At 36.4% G+C, this 15,574-nt stretch overlaps 2 protein-coding genes across 2 annotated transcripts; both read right to left on the bottom strand.

The window, feature by feature from the left end:
- Window positions 1-935: 935 nt before the first annotated feature.
- LOC136220459 (cytochrome P450 76T24-like) lies at window positions 936-2,657 on the bottom strand. Its single transcript, XM_066008273.1, has 2 exons — window positions 1,651-2,657; window positions 936-1,563 (listed from the first exon to the last, which is right to left on the bottom strand). The coding sequence occupies exons 1-2, from the start codon at window positions 1,912-1,914 to the stop codon at window positions 967-969; spliced, it is 861 nt and encodes a 286-aa protein (XP_065864345.1). The 5' UTR covers window positions 1,915-2,657; the 3' UTR covers window positions 936-966.
- Window positions 2,658-9,987: 7,330 nt separating this feature from the next.
- LOC136216856 (cytochrome P450 76T24-like) lies at window positions 9,988-11,258 on the bottom strand. The gene is made up of 2 exons (XM_066003405.1): window positions 10,764-11,258; window positions 9,988-10,684 (listed from the first exon to the last, which is right to left on the bottom strand). The coding sequence occupies exons 1-2, from the start codon at window positions 11,187-11,189 to the stop codon at window positions 10,091-10,093; spliced, it is 1,020 nt and encodes a 339-aa protein (XP_065859477.1). The 5' UTR covers window positions 11,190-11,258; the 3' UTR covers window positions 9,988-10,090.
- Window positions 11,259-15,574: the final 4,316 nt, after the last annotated feature.

Consider the following 15,574-nt stretch of genomic DNA (forward strand, 5'->3'; position numbering starts at 1 on the left):
CCACATCAGGTTATGCTTTCACACTTGGAAGTGGATTTTTCAGTTGGAGATCAAAAAAGCAGTGTACAGTTGCTTAATCAACAGCTGAAGCCGAATACATTGCTGCTTCAGCTGCTGTAAATCAAGCAATTTGGCTCCAAAAGTTATTGGAGGATTTGAAGATGAAACAAAGTGAAGCTACAACAATTTTCTGTGATAACCAATCTGCAATGGCAATTGCAAAAGATCCAGTTTTTCATGATATGACAAAGCACATAAAGATCAAATTTCACTTCGTGAAAGAAGCTGAGAGTGATGAGATAGTCAAATTGGTGCATTGTAACTCAGAATTTCAGATTGCAAACATATTTACTAAAGCTTTTCCAACTGAGAGGTTTGGGTTCCTTAGGAAGGAGCTTGTAGTATGCAGCCAAAGTGTCAAGGAGGAGTGTTAAGAGTTGACACTCTGACTGTGTTTAATATTTAAGTTGTTGTTTTTAATGTTTAGCATGTGACTTCTTGTCTTTATTGTTCTCATGTGATTTCTTATTTTATGTAGTTAGTCAGTTCTATAGGGACTTGAGGTATGGGGACCTTAATTGTAGTTGTGATCTTGTTTTTGTCTTTTTTAGCTATTGCTGTGACAGCAATCCTTTGTAAGCATTATATATTTCTTGTTCCTTGTAATGAATGTTAAGCATTGGATCTGCAAGGTATTGGTCGATGAAGCAAGCTCTAGTTCGGAAGAGTTTTCGATGGAATTATCATAAGAGTGATTGCAACTAAAATCTTCATCCACACAAGTTAAGGAGAGCCATGATGTACTTGATTTCCTTCTCAATGTTACCCAAGAAGAAGGATGCATTTGCTCATGGTGAGAACTTAGTTAATTTAAATTTATTTCTAATGAGAAGTTAATAGTCACATTGTTTGAAATTCCCAAGCATGCGGGGAAAACTTCATCTATTGAAATGAAAGGCAACAGTTTCAAAGACAAGGAATAGCTAGTAGAGGTCGAGCCTTGGACAATGACAGTCCAAAACTTTCAGTCATGTCTAATTCATTTGGTTGAATGCCATTTGCTAACTTCCAATCAAATGACTGTACAAGAGAAGCCAAAATTAGATGCAACATTCTATGCGCTAATGGCAAGCCTGGGCAGATTCTTCTCCCAGCTCCAAATGGAATTAGCTCAAAATCTCTTCCCTTCAGGTCTATTTTGCTTGCCAAAAATCTTTCTAGTTCGAACCTATCTGGGTTTTTCCATATGCTTCCATTTCTTCCCATAGACCATACATTATTGACAAGTATCTGTGCATTTTTTGGTATAGTAAACCCACCAATCTCTACTTCAGATTCAGCTTTATGGGGCACCAAGAATGGGCCTGGCGGATGCAGTCTTAAGATTTCTTTAACTGTTGCTTGTAGATAAGGCAACCTGTGAATATCAGATTCTTGAATTTGTCCTTCAACTTCTTTGAGCTCCTTCTTTAGTTCTGAAAGCTTGTCGGGGTTGCGAAGTAACTCTGCCATTCCCCATTCTAATGTTTTCGAAGTTGTGTCGATGCCAGCTATGAAAAGATCCTACAAATTAATTCATAACAGACTATTAATCTGTGTTTGATTTTGTGGACTGGACACCATTAGAGACAAATTAAAATTAACACTCACCAAGAGCATATGCTTTATGTCAACAATGCTCAATTCAGAATTCTTTTCCTCTCGGCTAATATTGAGAAGGGAATCAAGTAGATCATGCTTCTCCTTAATTGCGGTGGATGAAGATTTTAGCTGCAATCGCTCTGTGATAATTCCGTCGAGCGTCTCCAACAATGTATCGCAAAAGAGCTTAGTTCGTCGACGAATTCCTTGAGGATCCATTATCTGAAATAGGGGAAAATAGTCTGCAAGGTTTGGCTTTCCTGATACTTCCATTATACCTACTATTGTGTCATAAAACTATAGAGATACATTAGAATTATAGCTGGCTAAATCAATTGAGAAGAAGGTGTATGATATTAGATTCATGACAGTAGTGAAGGCAGCTTGACCAATATCAACACCTTCACCAGTCTTGCAATTCTGTCCCACAAACACTAATAGCTCTTTCACTTTTTTTTGACGAAGATCTTGGCTTGCTTCCAACTTACGTGAGGTAAACAATTCTGTGGCTGTAACTTTTCTGAGGTTCCTCCATCGATCAAAAGCCGGCAGCCATACGATTGAGAACTCGTGGTGGTCATGTGCACGAGCAGCATCTGGGATTGTTCGGCTAGATAAGGCTTGATCATGTTTCTGTAATGCTTCTTTGGCAAATTCAGGAGAAGATATGACTATGGTGGTTATGCTTCCTAAGTTGAGAGTCATTAAAGGTCCAAACTTTTTAGAGAGATTAGCTAGTGAGTGGTGAGGATTAATACCCATTTCTAATATGTTTCCGATGATCGGAAAACCTGTTGGACCTGGTGGAAGGGAAAGGGAATTCTTGCAAAGGATTTTGGATTTGAAGACATGGATGAATATTGGCAATGTCAAGATAAGCACTAACAGCAAACTCAGGTAATCCATTTAATTTCTGTCTCTAGCTTCCCTTACTTTCCTACTAACATCCTTAGGACAATTCTAGAGAGGTAGCTCGAGTGTCATTAAAACATAAATGTTAGAAGTTTAGAACATTAACTTCCTTTTATCTTATATGGATTTCTTCATTGATAGCAGTATTTATAACTATAACTTTCTGCTATACAATTCAAGACCTACCTAACACTTCCAGCTAATCTTGAGGACAATATACCATAACTTCTGAAAGTTGCAGATACTGGTTACGTAATTAACATGACTAATAAGTTGATGAGGAATTATTGAGAAGTTTTACTCTATATAGAGGGCGTTCCCTACTCAGCGACGCGCTGCACTTCCTAGACCCGAGTGTAGTGATAAATGTGCAAGGGTTGCTAGGTCGTCGCCCCGAAGCGGCGCGCCACCCCAGGACCCGGGGGTGGTGTCAAATATGCAAGGGTTGCGGGGAAATAAGCTAGTCCATGGTAATGGTAGGGGGAGGGGTAAGGGTAGTAAGTTACGCTTTGGGACATGTAACATAGGTTCTTTGACAAGAAGATTAGTTGAAATTGTAGATGTTATGAAGAGGAGGAGAATAAATATAATGTGCCTACAAGAAACCAAGTGGGTTGGAGCCAAGGCTAGAGAGATAGCTCCTTGGGGTTATAAGCTTTGGTACTCAGGAAATGATAAGGGTAGAAATGGAGTAGGTATTCTTATTGATCGGGAGTATATTGATGATGTAGTAGCAGTGTCTAGGAAGATCGATACAATTATGAGTGTTAAGCTAGTGATAGGGGATGAGGTTGTGAATGTCATCAGTGCATATACGCCACAAATAGGATTAGATGTCTGTTGGTGTGCCCTAGTTCATAGGCATTGGTTCTTATAAAATGTATTTGTGTCACATTAATAAAGGCATTAATCTAGTTCATTTATATCTTGTGCTATAATATGAATAGAGAATCCATTGATTGATAATCGTAAAACCATATCCCAAGTCTATTCTATCATGGGAATGATTAGGACCACAGACTTGTATATTCGACGACTGTATGGTAGTAATTGATACTAGCCATATCACTTGATAAGTCAGTTGTGAATATGGGTACATGTTGTATACATGTGACTGGATCGATCCGCCCGAGAAAACTACATGGTGGTTGTGTCATTAGTTTTCTTAAGTAGGTCTCTAACTATCTTCAGACCAGATTTCATTATAATATCAATGTGGGATCCGGTTCACTTTGACATACGCCTAACAGGTCTGTAACAGGATGCCAAATACGGGTATGATTGGGTGAACAGGTGAACGTGTTGGTATTGATAGTGAAGTGATGGAATTACCACTCACATAATACTGAGATGATATCATAGGCCACTTGATAAGTGAGATTGATAAGTGTGTGGCCACACCCTGATAAGTAGTTTACTTATCTGATTCATTAATCTACTTAAGATCAAGAAATATCATAAACAACAGAGAGGATGATAGTCGTCATGCCTCTAGTTTATAATATCGATATCAAATGGTAAAAGAAGTTAAGAGATAAGTACATGGTCTCTGCATCTTTAGACTGTTCAAATAGCTGTATTGGTTAGGGGCAGTAATGGTTTGCTAGAACCCACTTACTGTCTGTGGGCCGTGAGCCCACTGCTAGCTAAGGACAGTCCCATAGGATCGTGCACATTGAACATCTGAGTTAGAACTTATAGAACGGTATATTGGAGAGATGAAATTTATTAATTGATTGACAATAAAATGTCAAGGTAATTAATTAGTGGTTGATTAATTGATACTTTGTATCAATGTAATTAATTAATGGTTTTAGGAGTTGAGTATTTAATTGATTAATTAATTTGCGGAATGTAATTAATTAATTTTTAAATTAATAATATTGCATTCAGTGAATAATTAATTAAACTAATACGTTAATTTATTAATTAGTGTTGTTTGTTTAATTGGGGTAATTAAATTTAATCTAATTACAACTAATTACATAAAATAAATACTATTGGTATTTATTTAAGTGATTAGATTAGAATTAAATTAGTTTTGTAATTAACCAATTAACCCTAAACTAATTAGGTTTAGGAATACACTATATATATAAATTAAAACACTCTAAACCTAATTAACTAATACACATTCGGCAGCCACATGACTTGGGTGGAATTTTGATTCTTCCGCCACTACCAATATTCATACGCAAAGAATACTTGGCAAATTTCGTTATCTCTCCAGTTCTTCTTCGTTCTTCGGCTAGCACCAGTTCTAGCTCAATAGTTGTTCGTGCACCTGACTACGGAGATCTTACTACTTTGTGGATTCTTCAGCCGTCTCTAGAAGAGACAGTCCGGGTATGTTTATATCCCTAAACGGATCAAAATGTTTTATTCAATCAATGGTTAACGAACAAAGATCAAACTAAAGGGATTATAAATAAATTTTAAACCGCAATTCCGCTACGCTACAGTTGATTAACTGGCTTTAATCCATAACAATGTCTCTATAAGACAAGCTTTTTGGGAGGACTTAGAGGAAGTGGTGCAACAGGTTCCTATAGATGAAAAGATGGTACTGGGGGGTGATCTCAATGGACACATGGGTTCTAGGCGAGATGGGTTTGAGAGTGTTCATGGAGGGTATGGTTTTGGAGATAAGAATGAAGCAGAAAATGATATTTTGGAATTCGCATCAGCCTATGACTTGAGTATCATGAACACATGGTTTATGAAGAGAACATCCCACTTAGTGACCTATAGGAGTGGCGGTAATGCGAGCCAAATTGACTTCTTCTTAGTAAGGAGTGCTTGGAGGAAGAGTTATATTGATTGTAAGGTGATCCCTGGTGAGAGTACGACAACCCAACATAGAGTAGTGGTGCTTGATTTTCGAAGTAGGAAATGTATAAGAAAACGAACACCACAAGTGGAGACTAAGATTAAGTGGTGGAAATTGCAAGGGGAGAATCAACAAAAATTTATGGATGAGATGACCAAAAAAGATATTTGGACTTGTAATATGGATTTAGATATAGATTCGATATGGACTAAGATGGAGCATAGTATAAGGGAAGTAGCGAAGGAAGTTCTAGGGGAATCTAAAGGTAGCATGCCACCGGATAAGGACACATCTTGGTGGACAGAAGAAGTACGACAAACAGTAAAGAGTAAGCGACAATCCTATAAAATATTGGGGAAATGTAGGAGTGATGAGAACTATGAAAAATACAAAGAGGCTAAAAGGGAAGTAAAGAAGGTCATACGAGCTGCTAGAGCAAAGGTGAATCGGGATTTGTATACAAGATTGGATACGAAAGAAGGGGAAAGAGACATATATAGAATTGCTCGGATGAGAGATAGGAAGACGCGAGATCTCGGAAAAGTTAAATGTGTGAAGGATGTGGACCAGAAACTCCTAGTTGGAGATACGGATATCAAGGAACGATGGAGGTCCTATTTTGATGACTTATTTAATGGAGATCGCAGACAAGATATTGGAGATATAAGTACCCCTCACGATATGATAAATCATGAATGCCTCCGGAGAATTCAAAAGGGTGAAGTCAAAATGGCATTAAATAAGATGAGGTTGAAGAAATCAGTAGGACCGGAGGGCATCCCTATTGAGATTTGGAGATGTTTGGGAGAGAGAGAGAGGAATCGAATGGTTGACGACGTTCTTCAACAAAATTTGGAAACACAATAAGATGCCATCAGAATGGAGGAAAAGTATCTTAATCCCTTTGTATAAGAACAAAGGCGATGTCCAAGATTGTGCCAACTATCGAGGAATCAAATTAATGAGTCACACTATGAAACTGTGGGAGCGAGTGATCGAACAAAGGCTAAGGAGGACGGTGAAGATTTCGGAAAACCAGTTTGGCTTTATGCCGAGAAGATCAACTATGGAAGCCATCCATCTAATGAGACAATTAATGGAGCACTATCGAAATAAGAAGAAAGACTTGCATATGGTTTTCATTGACTTGGAGAAAGCATATGATAAGGTACCAAGGGAAGTACTTTGGTGGGCCTTGATAAGGAAAGGCATTTCGCGGAAATATATTGACATCATAAAGGACATGTATGAGGGAGCATGCACGAGTGTACGTACTAGCGTTGGAAAGATTGAAGAGTTCGCTATTACGATTGGAGTGCATCAAGGTTCCACACTAAGCCCATTTCTTTTTGCCATCATTATGGATGAACTAACAAGTTCACTTCAAGATGGTATACCATGGTGCATGTTGTTTGCAGATGATATTGTGTTGGTTGATGAGACGAAAGACGGAGTGGAGAGGAAGTTGGAACTATGGAGACAAACTCTAGAATCTAGAGGCTTTAAGTTGAGCCGAAGTAAGACAGAATATTTGGAGTGTAAGTTTAGCGGCCATAGGAGTAGGGAGGTAGGGACAATCACCCTAGATGGGAGAGTTGTTCAGGCCTCGGATTGCTTCCGGTATTTAGGATCTATTATCCAAACGGATGGAGAAGTAGATGGAGATGTTGCTCATAGGATTAAATCTGGTTGGTCGAAGTGGAAGAGTGCTACGGGTTTCCTTTGTGACCCCGGCATGCCTAATAGATTGAAGGGAAAATTCTACCGCACGGCAATCAGACCAGCATTGTTATATGGTACGGAGTGTTGGGCAGTGAAACATTGTCACATCCATAAGATGTCGGTGGCGGAGATGTGTATGTTGAGATGGATGTGTGGTCATACGAGAAAGGATCGGGTGAGTAATGAAATAATTAGGACAAAAGTAGGGGTTACATCTATTGAGAAAAAAATGAGAGAAAACCGACTAAGGTGGTTTGGCCATGTGAGACGTAGAGCGCTTGATGCGCCGGTTAGGAGGACCGAAGAGTGGCAAAGAGATATAGTGGTGAGGGGTAGGGGAAGACCTAAGCAAACTTGGAGGAGGATGATCGAGAGTGATATGAGTTTACTGGGAATTGAAGAAAATATGGTAGGGACGGAGTGGACGGAGCGAATTAACGAGCTGGCTTTATATCTATCTCTAGCTTTATACCCGGCTGGAGTAACCAAAGATACACTGTCTGACTTTATATTGCCTGAAAAAGCCTTAATAAGGGATTGATTACTAAACCTCTATGGCTGGAACTTTCTCTAACTGAATAGCCAGAAAGTGGCACTGACCGCAAGAGATTATAAATGGAAGGTAAAAAAAGGAACTGCAATCAAACCGAATCAAACCGCCTGCCTTTACCTTTACTTAGCGGCTCCCATATGACAATCCATCCGGCAAATACATAATAAAAAAATATTATAAGATAGCATCTTTTCTAAAATTTTCGATTTTCATCGAAAAAACACGGCTTTTAGCAAGTTTTTTTTATCTAAAATCTATATGATGGTTCATGTTAGCCGACCCCGAATCATTTCGGGACTAAAGCTTTGTTGTTGTTGTTGTTATAAAGGGGACATCATGTCATCTCTGCGTTCGGACCAATAATTTAATGTTATATCATATGTTTTAAGATCTTGAGTTTCAAAATCTAAGATATAAATAATTAACTAAAAAATATGAAAACATAATGTTAATATTTAATTGGTTGAGCGAGTGTAATTTGACATTAAATTATTGGCTCGGTGCATGGCTGAATTGCATCGATGATCAATTAATTATATATGTACTAACATGAAAAGAAAATAATAAATTCTTATTTATTTTAGATACCATTAAGCTATTAATTTCACATTTTCGTGTTGAAACGAACACGATTCGAAAATTTTAGTGTCATTTTCGGGATCCATTACCTACTAAGCTCAACGCTAACATTAAAAACTCATATCGTGTAATCGGATCGTGTTTCATTTTACCGCGTCTAGCGTGCCCGTAGTATATTTGAAAATGGCCCAAACAACATGGTTTATTTTTATAATTTCCCCTAAATTTTATATGTACATAAAGTTTTATAATACTACTTTATATTTTTAAATAAAATGAACATAATATATTTTTTCAATTCATAATTCACTTTTTATTTAAGATTATAAAATATTGTTATTAGTAATTTTTAACTTTTTAAATTGAGTAAATAGTTTACGAGCCTTATATTTTTATTTAATACACTGTTTAATCATTATATTTAATAATAAGATGTTTAATCTTTAATTTAGGGTATTGCTATTTACCGTCCCTAAATTACTTATCACCGTCCCCATTTGGACAACTTTACCCCTTTCATAAAAAATTTGAAAACTGAAAATTTGAATTTTTGGAAGAATCAGCCAAATTTTGACCTAAATGGATGCTGGATCCGCTCAGCCAATGGCCAGGTGGATGCAGCATCCGCCTGGCCATTGGCTGGGTGGATTTCTGCATTTGCCTGACCATTGGCCAGACTAATTTCGGCATTCACCTGACAGAATTTTACTCATTCAAAATTGTCAAATTTTTGGTGACGAAAAATATTAAATCGTTTATTTTTTGTGACGAAAAATTTAAAATCGTCCAATTTTTTGTAACGAATAATGAAAAATCGTCACAAAAAAGATACGACTCATAATCATCCATTTCCGGGATGCTCGGATTGTCACACATCAATTATTTTCATAATTTCAATTATTGTTGTTCGGATATGTGATTTTGGAGAAAAAAATTTCAGTTTTTGATTAAGATTATAAAAATGGCAAAAAAGTCTAAATAAGGACCGTAACTAGTAAAAAGAGAGCCGTACTTTAGCAATCCACTTAATTTATACTAACCAGCTGTAAGTAAAAACATGAGACTAATAAATCATCAACCCTCTTAAATTAGTTTAAAAAAATTTAATTAATTTTTAAAATTCTGTCCCTTTTCAATTCCTTTTCAGTTTTCACTAACCAAGCTCGTTCAGGCGCTGTTCCTATCCCTGCGCCATTTTTCCCTTCCGTCCTTTGTTCCTTTTTCGTCCAGAGACCTGAGCCGTCGTTCTTCATCCAACGTATTTCTCTTTGATTCGCCGTTGCTCCGCCGTTCATCGGTACCTTCATTGCTTGTTGTTCGTCGTTGTCTCCTTGCTCAGATCACTGCCGGTCATCACCTTCACCTGTATGTCATCAACACCTCTTGTTCCTATTTTCCCAAACCTTAATATCAATTTCCAAATCTGTGAAATGCTGTAGTTTTCTGATAATTTCCAGATTAATTTTTTTTGCCGTAAATATATGAAATGTTGTGTTTTGGGGTTTACATATATGTGCACATTTCTATATTTTGTTCTTTGAATTGATGAATATGTTGGATTATTGCCTCTGTTTACTCCCCTTTCTGACACTAGTTTCAGTTTTTCTGTTTGGAATTTTAAGCCTAACAAGGTTTTAGATGAATTGAAATGGTGTCGGGGATGAACCTTTTATTGGTACTGATTATAGAATTTGCTTGTCAATATTACCCAAAAAAAATGGCATTAAGCATTTGCTCTTGATGAGAACTTAATTAATTTAAATTGATCTCTAATGAGAACTTAATCTTGACATTATTTGAAATTCCCAAGCATGTGGGGAAAACTTCATCAATTGAAATGAAAGGCAATAGTTTCAAAGACAAGGAGTAGCTAGCAGAGGCTGAGCCTTGGATAATGACAGTCCAAAACTTTCAGTCATGTCCAATTCTTTTGGTTCAATGCCATTTGCTAACTTCCAATCAAATGACTGTACGAGAGAAGCCAACATTAGATGCAACATTCTATGTGCTAATGGTAAACCTGGACAAATCCTTCTCCCAGCTCCAAATGGAATTAGCTCAAAATCTCTTCCCTTCACGTCTATTTTGCTCCCCAAAAACCTTTCTGGCTCGAACCTATCTGGGTTCTCCCATATGCTTCCATCTCTTCCCATAGCCCATACATTGACAAGAATCTGCGCATATTTTGGTATCTTGAACCCACCAATCTCTACTTCAGATTCAGCTTTATGAGGCACCAAGAATGGGCCTGCCGGATGCAATCTAAAGATTTCCTTAACTGTTGCTTGCAGATAAGGCAACCTGTGAATATCAGATTCTTGAATTTGTCCTTCAACTTCTTTGAGCTCCTTCTTTAGTTCTGAAAGCTTCTCGGGGTTGCGAAGTAACTCTGCCATTCCCCATTCTAATGTTTTTGCAGTTGTGTCTGTGCCAGCTACGAAAAGATCCTACAAATTAACTCATAACAGATCATTAATTTTGTGTGCATTGGACACCATTAAAGACAAATTAAAATTAACTACTCACAAAGAGCAAATGCTTTATCTCAACAAGGCTCAATTTGGAATTGTTTTCCTCTTGGCTAATATTGAGAAGGGAATCAAGTAGATCCTGCTTGTCCTTAATTGCAGTGGATGAAGATTTTAGCTGCAATCGCTTTGTGATAATTCCATCGAATATCTCAAACAATCTATCATAACAGAGATTCGTTCGTCGGCGAATTCCTTGCGGACCCATTATCTTAAATAGGGGGAAATAGTCTGCAAGGTTTGGCTTTCCTAGTTGTTCCATTGTACCTACTATTACGTCATAAAACTGTAGAGATACATTAGAATTATAGCTAGCTAAATCAATTGAGAAGAAGGTGTTTGATATTAGGTTGAGGACAGTAGTGAATGCAACTTGACCAATATCAATAGCTTGACCAGTCTTGCAATTCTCTCCCACAAACATTAACAGCTCCTGCACCTTTTTTTTACGAAGATCTTGGCTTGCCTCCAACTTCCGTGAGGTAAACAAGTCTGTGGCCGTAACTTTTCTGAGGCTCCTCCATTGATTTAAAGCGGGCAGCCATGCCATTGAGAACTTGTGGTGGTCATGTGGACGAGCAGCATCTGGGATTGTTCGGCTCGATAAGGCTTGATCATGTTTCTGTAATGCTTCTTTGGCAAATTTAGGAGAAGATATGACAATGGCTGTTATGCTTCCTAACTTGAGACTCATTAAAGGTCCAAATGTTTTAGAGAGATTGGCGAATGAGTGGTGAGGATTAATACCCATTTCTAATATGTTTCCGATGATTGGAAAACCCGTCGGACCTGGTGGAAGGGAAAGGGAATTCCTAGAAAGGAATTTTGATTTGAAGACATGGATGAATATTGCCAATGTCAAGAAAAGCACTAACAGCAAACTCAGGTAATCCATTAAATTTCCTACTATTTTGTCTCTGTTTAAATAATTGTGAAGTTTGCCAGTTTTATAGATTCTATTTAAGTTGTACTTGGTTGCTTCGGTAATAAGGACTTCTCCTCCTCCATAAATCTAGGCATGAATTAGCCGAATCACATAAGCCGATATTAATCTACTAACATCCTCAATATAGGAAGGGGCGAGCCTTGGCGCAACGGTGAATGTAGTTGTCGTGTGACTAAGAGGTCACGGGCTCGAGTCTTAGGAGCAGCCTCTTGCCAAAATATTGGCAGGGGAAGGCTTGCTCCCAGTACACCCTTGTGGTGGGACCCCTCCCCGGACCCTTGTTTAAGTGGGGACGCGTAATGCACCGGACCGTCCTTTTTTTTATCCTCAATATAGGAAGGATAATTAGTTCTAGAGAGGTAGCTCGATTGTCATTAAAACATAAATGTTAAAAGTTTAGAACACTAACTTCCCTTTATCTTATACGGATTTCTTCATTAATAGCAGTATTTATACCTGCAACTTTCTGCAGTACAAGTCAAGACCTGCTTAACACTTCCAGCTAATCTTGAGAAAGATATACCATAAATTTCTGAATGTTACAGCTACTGGTTATCTAATTAGCACGACTAATAATTTGATGAGGAATTATATAGAAATTTTACTATACACCCTGCACATCACGTAATCTGTGTCGGCCAATAATTTAATGTTACGTCATAAATAATTAACAAAAAAATATCTAATTAATTAGTTACACAATGTTAATATTTTATTTGTTGACTGTAATCTGACATTAAATTATTGCCCAGTGCATGGATGAATTGCATCAATGATTATTGAAGTTTAGGATGAGTTTCACAAAGATCACTGAACTCCATTTAATTCCTCTCTTTAGCTTCCCTAACTTTCCTACTCCTTTGCCTCTGCTTAAATAATTGTTAATTACTTCATTAAGTATCAACCAATAAAAAAGTTGGATGTATTAATTTGAAATTAAACATGGAAAACATTATATTTTTACTGTTCACATATTTATATCAATAAGGCCATGTCAAATCAAGTTAGATGAACTCCTGTCTTTTTGTGTGTCCTTATCTTCTTGGCAAAGGGTTATACAATAGCAATTAATTATATATGTACTAGTATGAAAAGGAAATAATCAATTCTTATTTATTTATTTTATATACCATTGAGCTATTCCTGAGCTGCAATCTCAAACTCAATTATTGGTTTGTTTTAGTACCGGTTGTGCACAGAACAAAAATAAGAACCACTGGTTGATTACTGTATTTATAAAATAAAGTAAAGAAAATAAAATATTATATGATGTGTGGGACCATTGGATAGTAGTGATGCTGACTAATTGATAGAGAAGATTTTTTGTAGAAAGTGTTTTGAAGAGAGAGTTGTTAGAAATTGGTTAGGTGACATGGTTGGGGTGTGTAATCCTCCAACCATTAGAATTGCTCTAACTGATTAATTTTATTTGCCCATATCTTTCACAACTCACCAGTGACACAAAAAAACTATCACTTTCTCATTTAGAATTTGATTTTTCCACACATTTATTACACAACCAAGCTATTCTATTTATAACTAGCCACAATTTCTTGTGGTTTCTAGATATATCTGTTGCATAGATTTTTGTTGTTTCTTTTATTTAGAGATTTATTTTCATTATAGAATTCTGTGCTAATTTCTAAAATATAGTCGGTGATGATAATTCAATATTCTCCCTCAGCATCGACTTTTAATACTTCGTACTTGCTAACCATTCCATGTTGCATTTTGAAAATGTTCCAAAGCCTTTATACATCCATTGCTTAAGGATGCTTCTTCATAAGTCGTAGACTCCTTTATTGCAGCTTCTTCAATTAATGATGCATTAGCGTATTTAGGATTTGGTTTCCTTTCTTGGTTGATTTACTTAGTCATATGTTGTCTCCTATTATCTTGTATTTCTTTGAAAAGCACGACATTCTCTTTGTTGCTTATGGCAATATTGGATTTTTTCACTCCATTGGGTTTGTGACACTGCTCCTTATTGGTTTTCCTTGGTCTACATCGCCTTAACGACAAAGAAAAAGGGATTAGTCAAATTCTATTGAGTCTGATTCATGGTGATCATTTATCAAAGAATGACTCTGATCATCAAATGATTGAAGAGCCTGGAGCAATTTATTTAAGTTACTTAGTTGACATTCATAAAAAGTATCTAATGAATTCTGAGTTCAATAGACGAACTACGCAAAGGTTGTCCTACATCACTATCATGACTAAAATATGTTCTGTTATATGTATACTCCTTATGGGCCTCAAGATTTGCTGAGGAAATATAATTGTTAGAACTCCTTGAGATTCATCTTAGTAACTCTAATTTGTGGTCGTTAGTTGTTTGTTATTGCTAAAAAATATTAGTTAATTTTCCTTTAAAATAACCGTTAGTTGTTTGTTATTGCTAAAAAATATTAGTTAATTTTCCTTTAAAATAACTATTAACAGATGTTTCTGAATTCTAATCAAATATTTTATTCCGTTTGAACCAAAACGCTACAAAAAAAAAAAAAAGAATTAAACACACTTAATATTATTTTGGGCTTTTTATATGAATATCATAATTGACTACAAAATTACAACTAAATCGTATCGTCAAACTTAATTCTCAATATGTCATTTTTTTCTATATATATCAAATAAAATATGCTTTTACACCTAATTTAAAAAGTTTAAACCCCAATTCATAAATCTCAAACTCTTGATAATATATTCTAGACTTCTAATTTATAAATTTTAATCTTTAAAAATAATAATTTTATTAGTATGGCATAATTCAAAATTATGATTTGATATAGTTGTAAATAGTTTTTTAAAAGTGAATTTCTGTGTAAATTTCCCTATTATTTTTTGCCTAGAAGTTTGGCCCATATAAACACTTCATGATGTGGCACGCTCTTGGTTTTTATCCATTGAAATCAAATGAAGAATTCTAGGTTCCTCTTTTATTTCTTCTCCTGGCTATTTTAGATTTAGTAAGTTAAGATAGTAATTGATGAATACGTATTCTTAGAATTAATAGTATTATCATTTGTCAATTGATATTTATCTGTTAAATTAGAAACGCCAACTTAGCTAAGAAATCTGCGCATCTATTTTGGTAAGAATCTGTTAGTGAAGGGAGTACTTGGTCATGCTTGGTAACGTTAGACCCTCAATTGATATTTTTTTTTTTTCTCAATTGATAACGTTAGACCCTCAATTGGTACTTGGTCATGCTTGATAACGTTAGACCCTCAATTGATATTTTTTTTGGGCGATTAGGGTTTCGGCCTGTTACGGTTAGGGTTTCTTCAGGAGTATAAATGTAACCTCTTTCTCTGTAATCCGCATCTCATTCATTATAGTGAGATATCCTGGTTTGGTAGTGCCCCCAAACGTAGTCATTCTAATCGAGTGGCAAACTGGGTAAACAATTCTTGTGTGTTTGCTTATTTTTCGTTTATCGTAATTTCAATTATTCCTAACACCCATCTCGCCTAGAACCCACTTGTCCATTGAGATCACCACCCAGTACCATCTTTTCATCCCTAGGAACCTATTGCACCACTTCCTCCAAGTCCTCCCAAAAAGCTTGTCTTATAGAGACATCTAATCCTGTTTGTGGCGCATATGCACTTATGACATTCACAACCTCATCCTCTATCACGAGCTTAACACTCATAATTCTATCGCTCTTTCTAGACACCGCTACTATATCATCAGTATACTCCCGATTAATAAGAATACTTATTCCATTTCTACCCTTATCCTTTCCTGAGTACCAAAGCTTATAACCCCAAGGAGCTATCTCTCTAGCCTTAGCTCCAACCCACTTAGTTTCTTGTAGGCACATTATATTTATTCTCCTCCTCTTCATAACATCT

The sequence above is a fragment of the Euphorbia lathyris genome, chromosome 2, assembly GCF_963576675.1.
Source record: "Euphorbia lathyris chromosome 2, ddEupLath1.1, whole genome shotgun sequence".
NCBI classification, from domain to species: Eukaryota; Viridiplantae; Streptophyta; class Magnoliopsida; order Malpighiales; family Euphorbiaceae; genus Euphorbia; species Euphorbia lathyris.

Coding starts and splice junctions, on each gene's coding strand:
- LOC136220459 (XM_066008273.1), bottom strand. CDS start 1,914: ATGGAAGTATCAGGAAAGCCAAACCTTGCAGACTATTTTCCCCTATTT. Junction 1,564..1,650: donor ACATAAAGCATATGCTCTTG/GTGAGTGTTAAT, acceptor ATTAATTTGTAG/GATCTTTTCATAGCTGGCAT.
- LOC136216856 (XM_066003405.1), bottom strand. CDS start 11,189: ATGTTTGTGGGAGAGAATTGCAAGACTGGTCAAGCTATTGATATTGGT. Junction 10,685..10,763: donor AGATAAAGCATTTGCTCTTT/GTGAGTAGTTAA, acceptor GTTAATTTGTAG/GATCTTTTCGTAGCTGGCAC.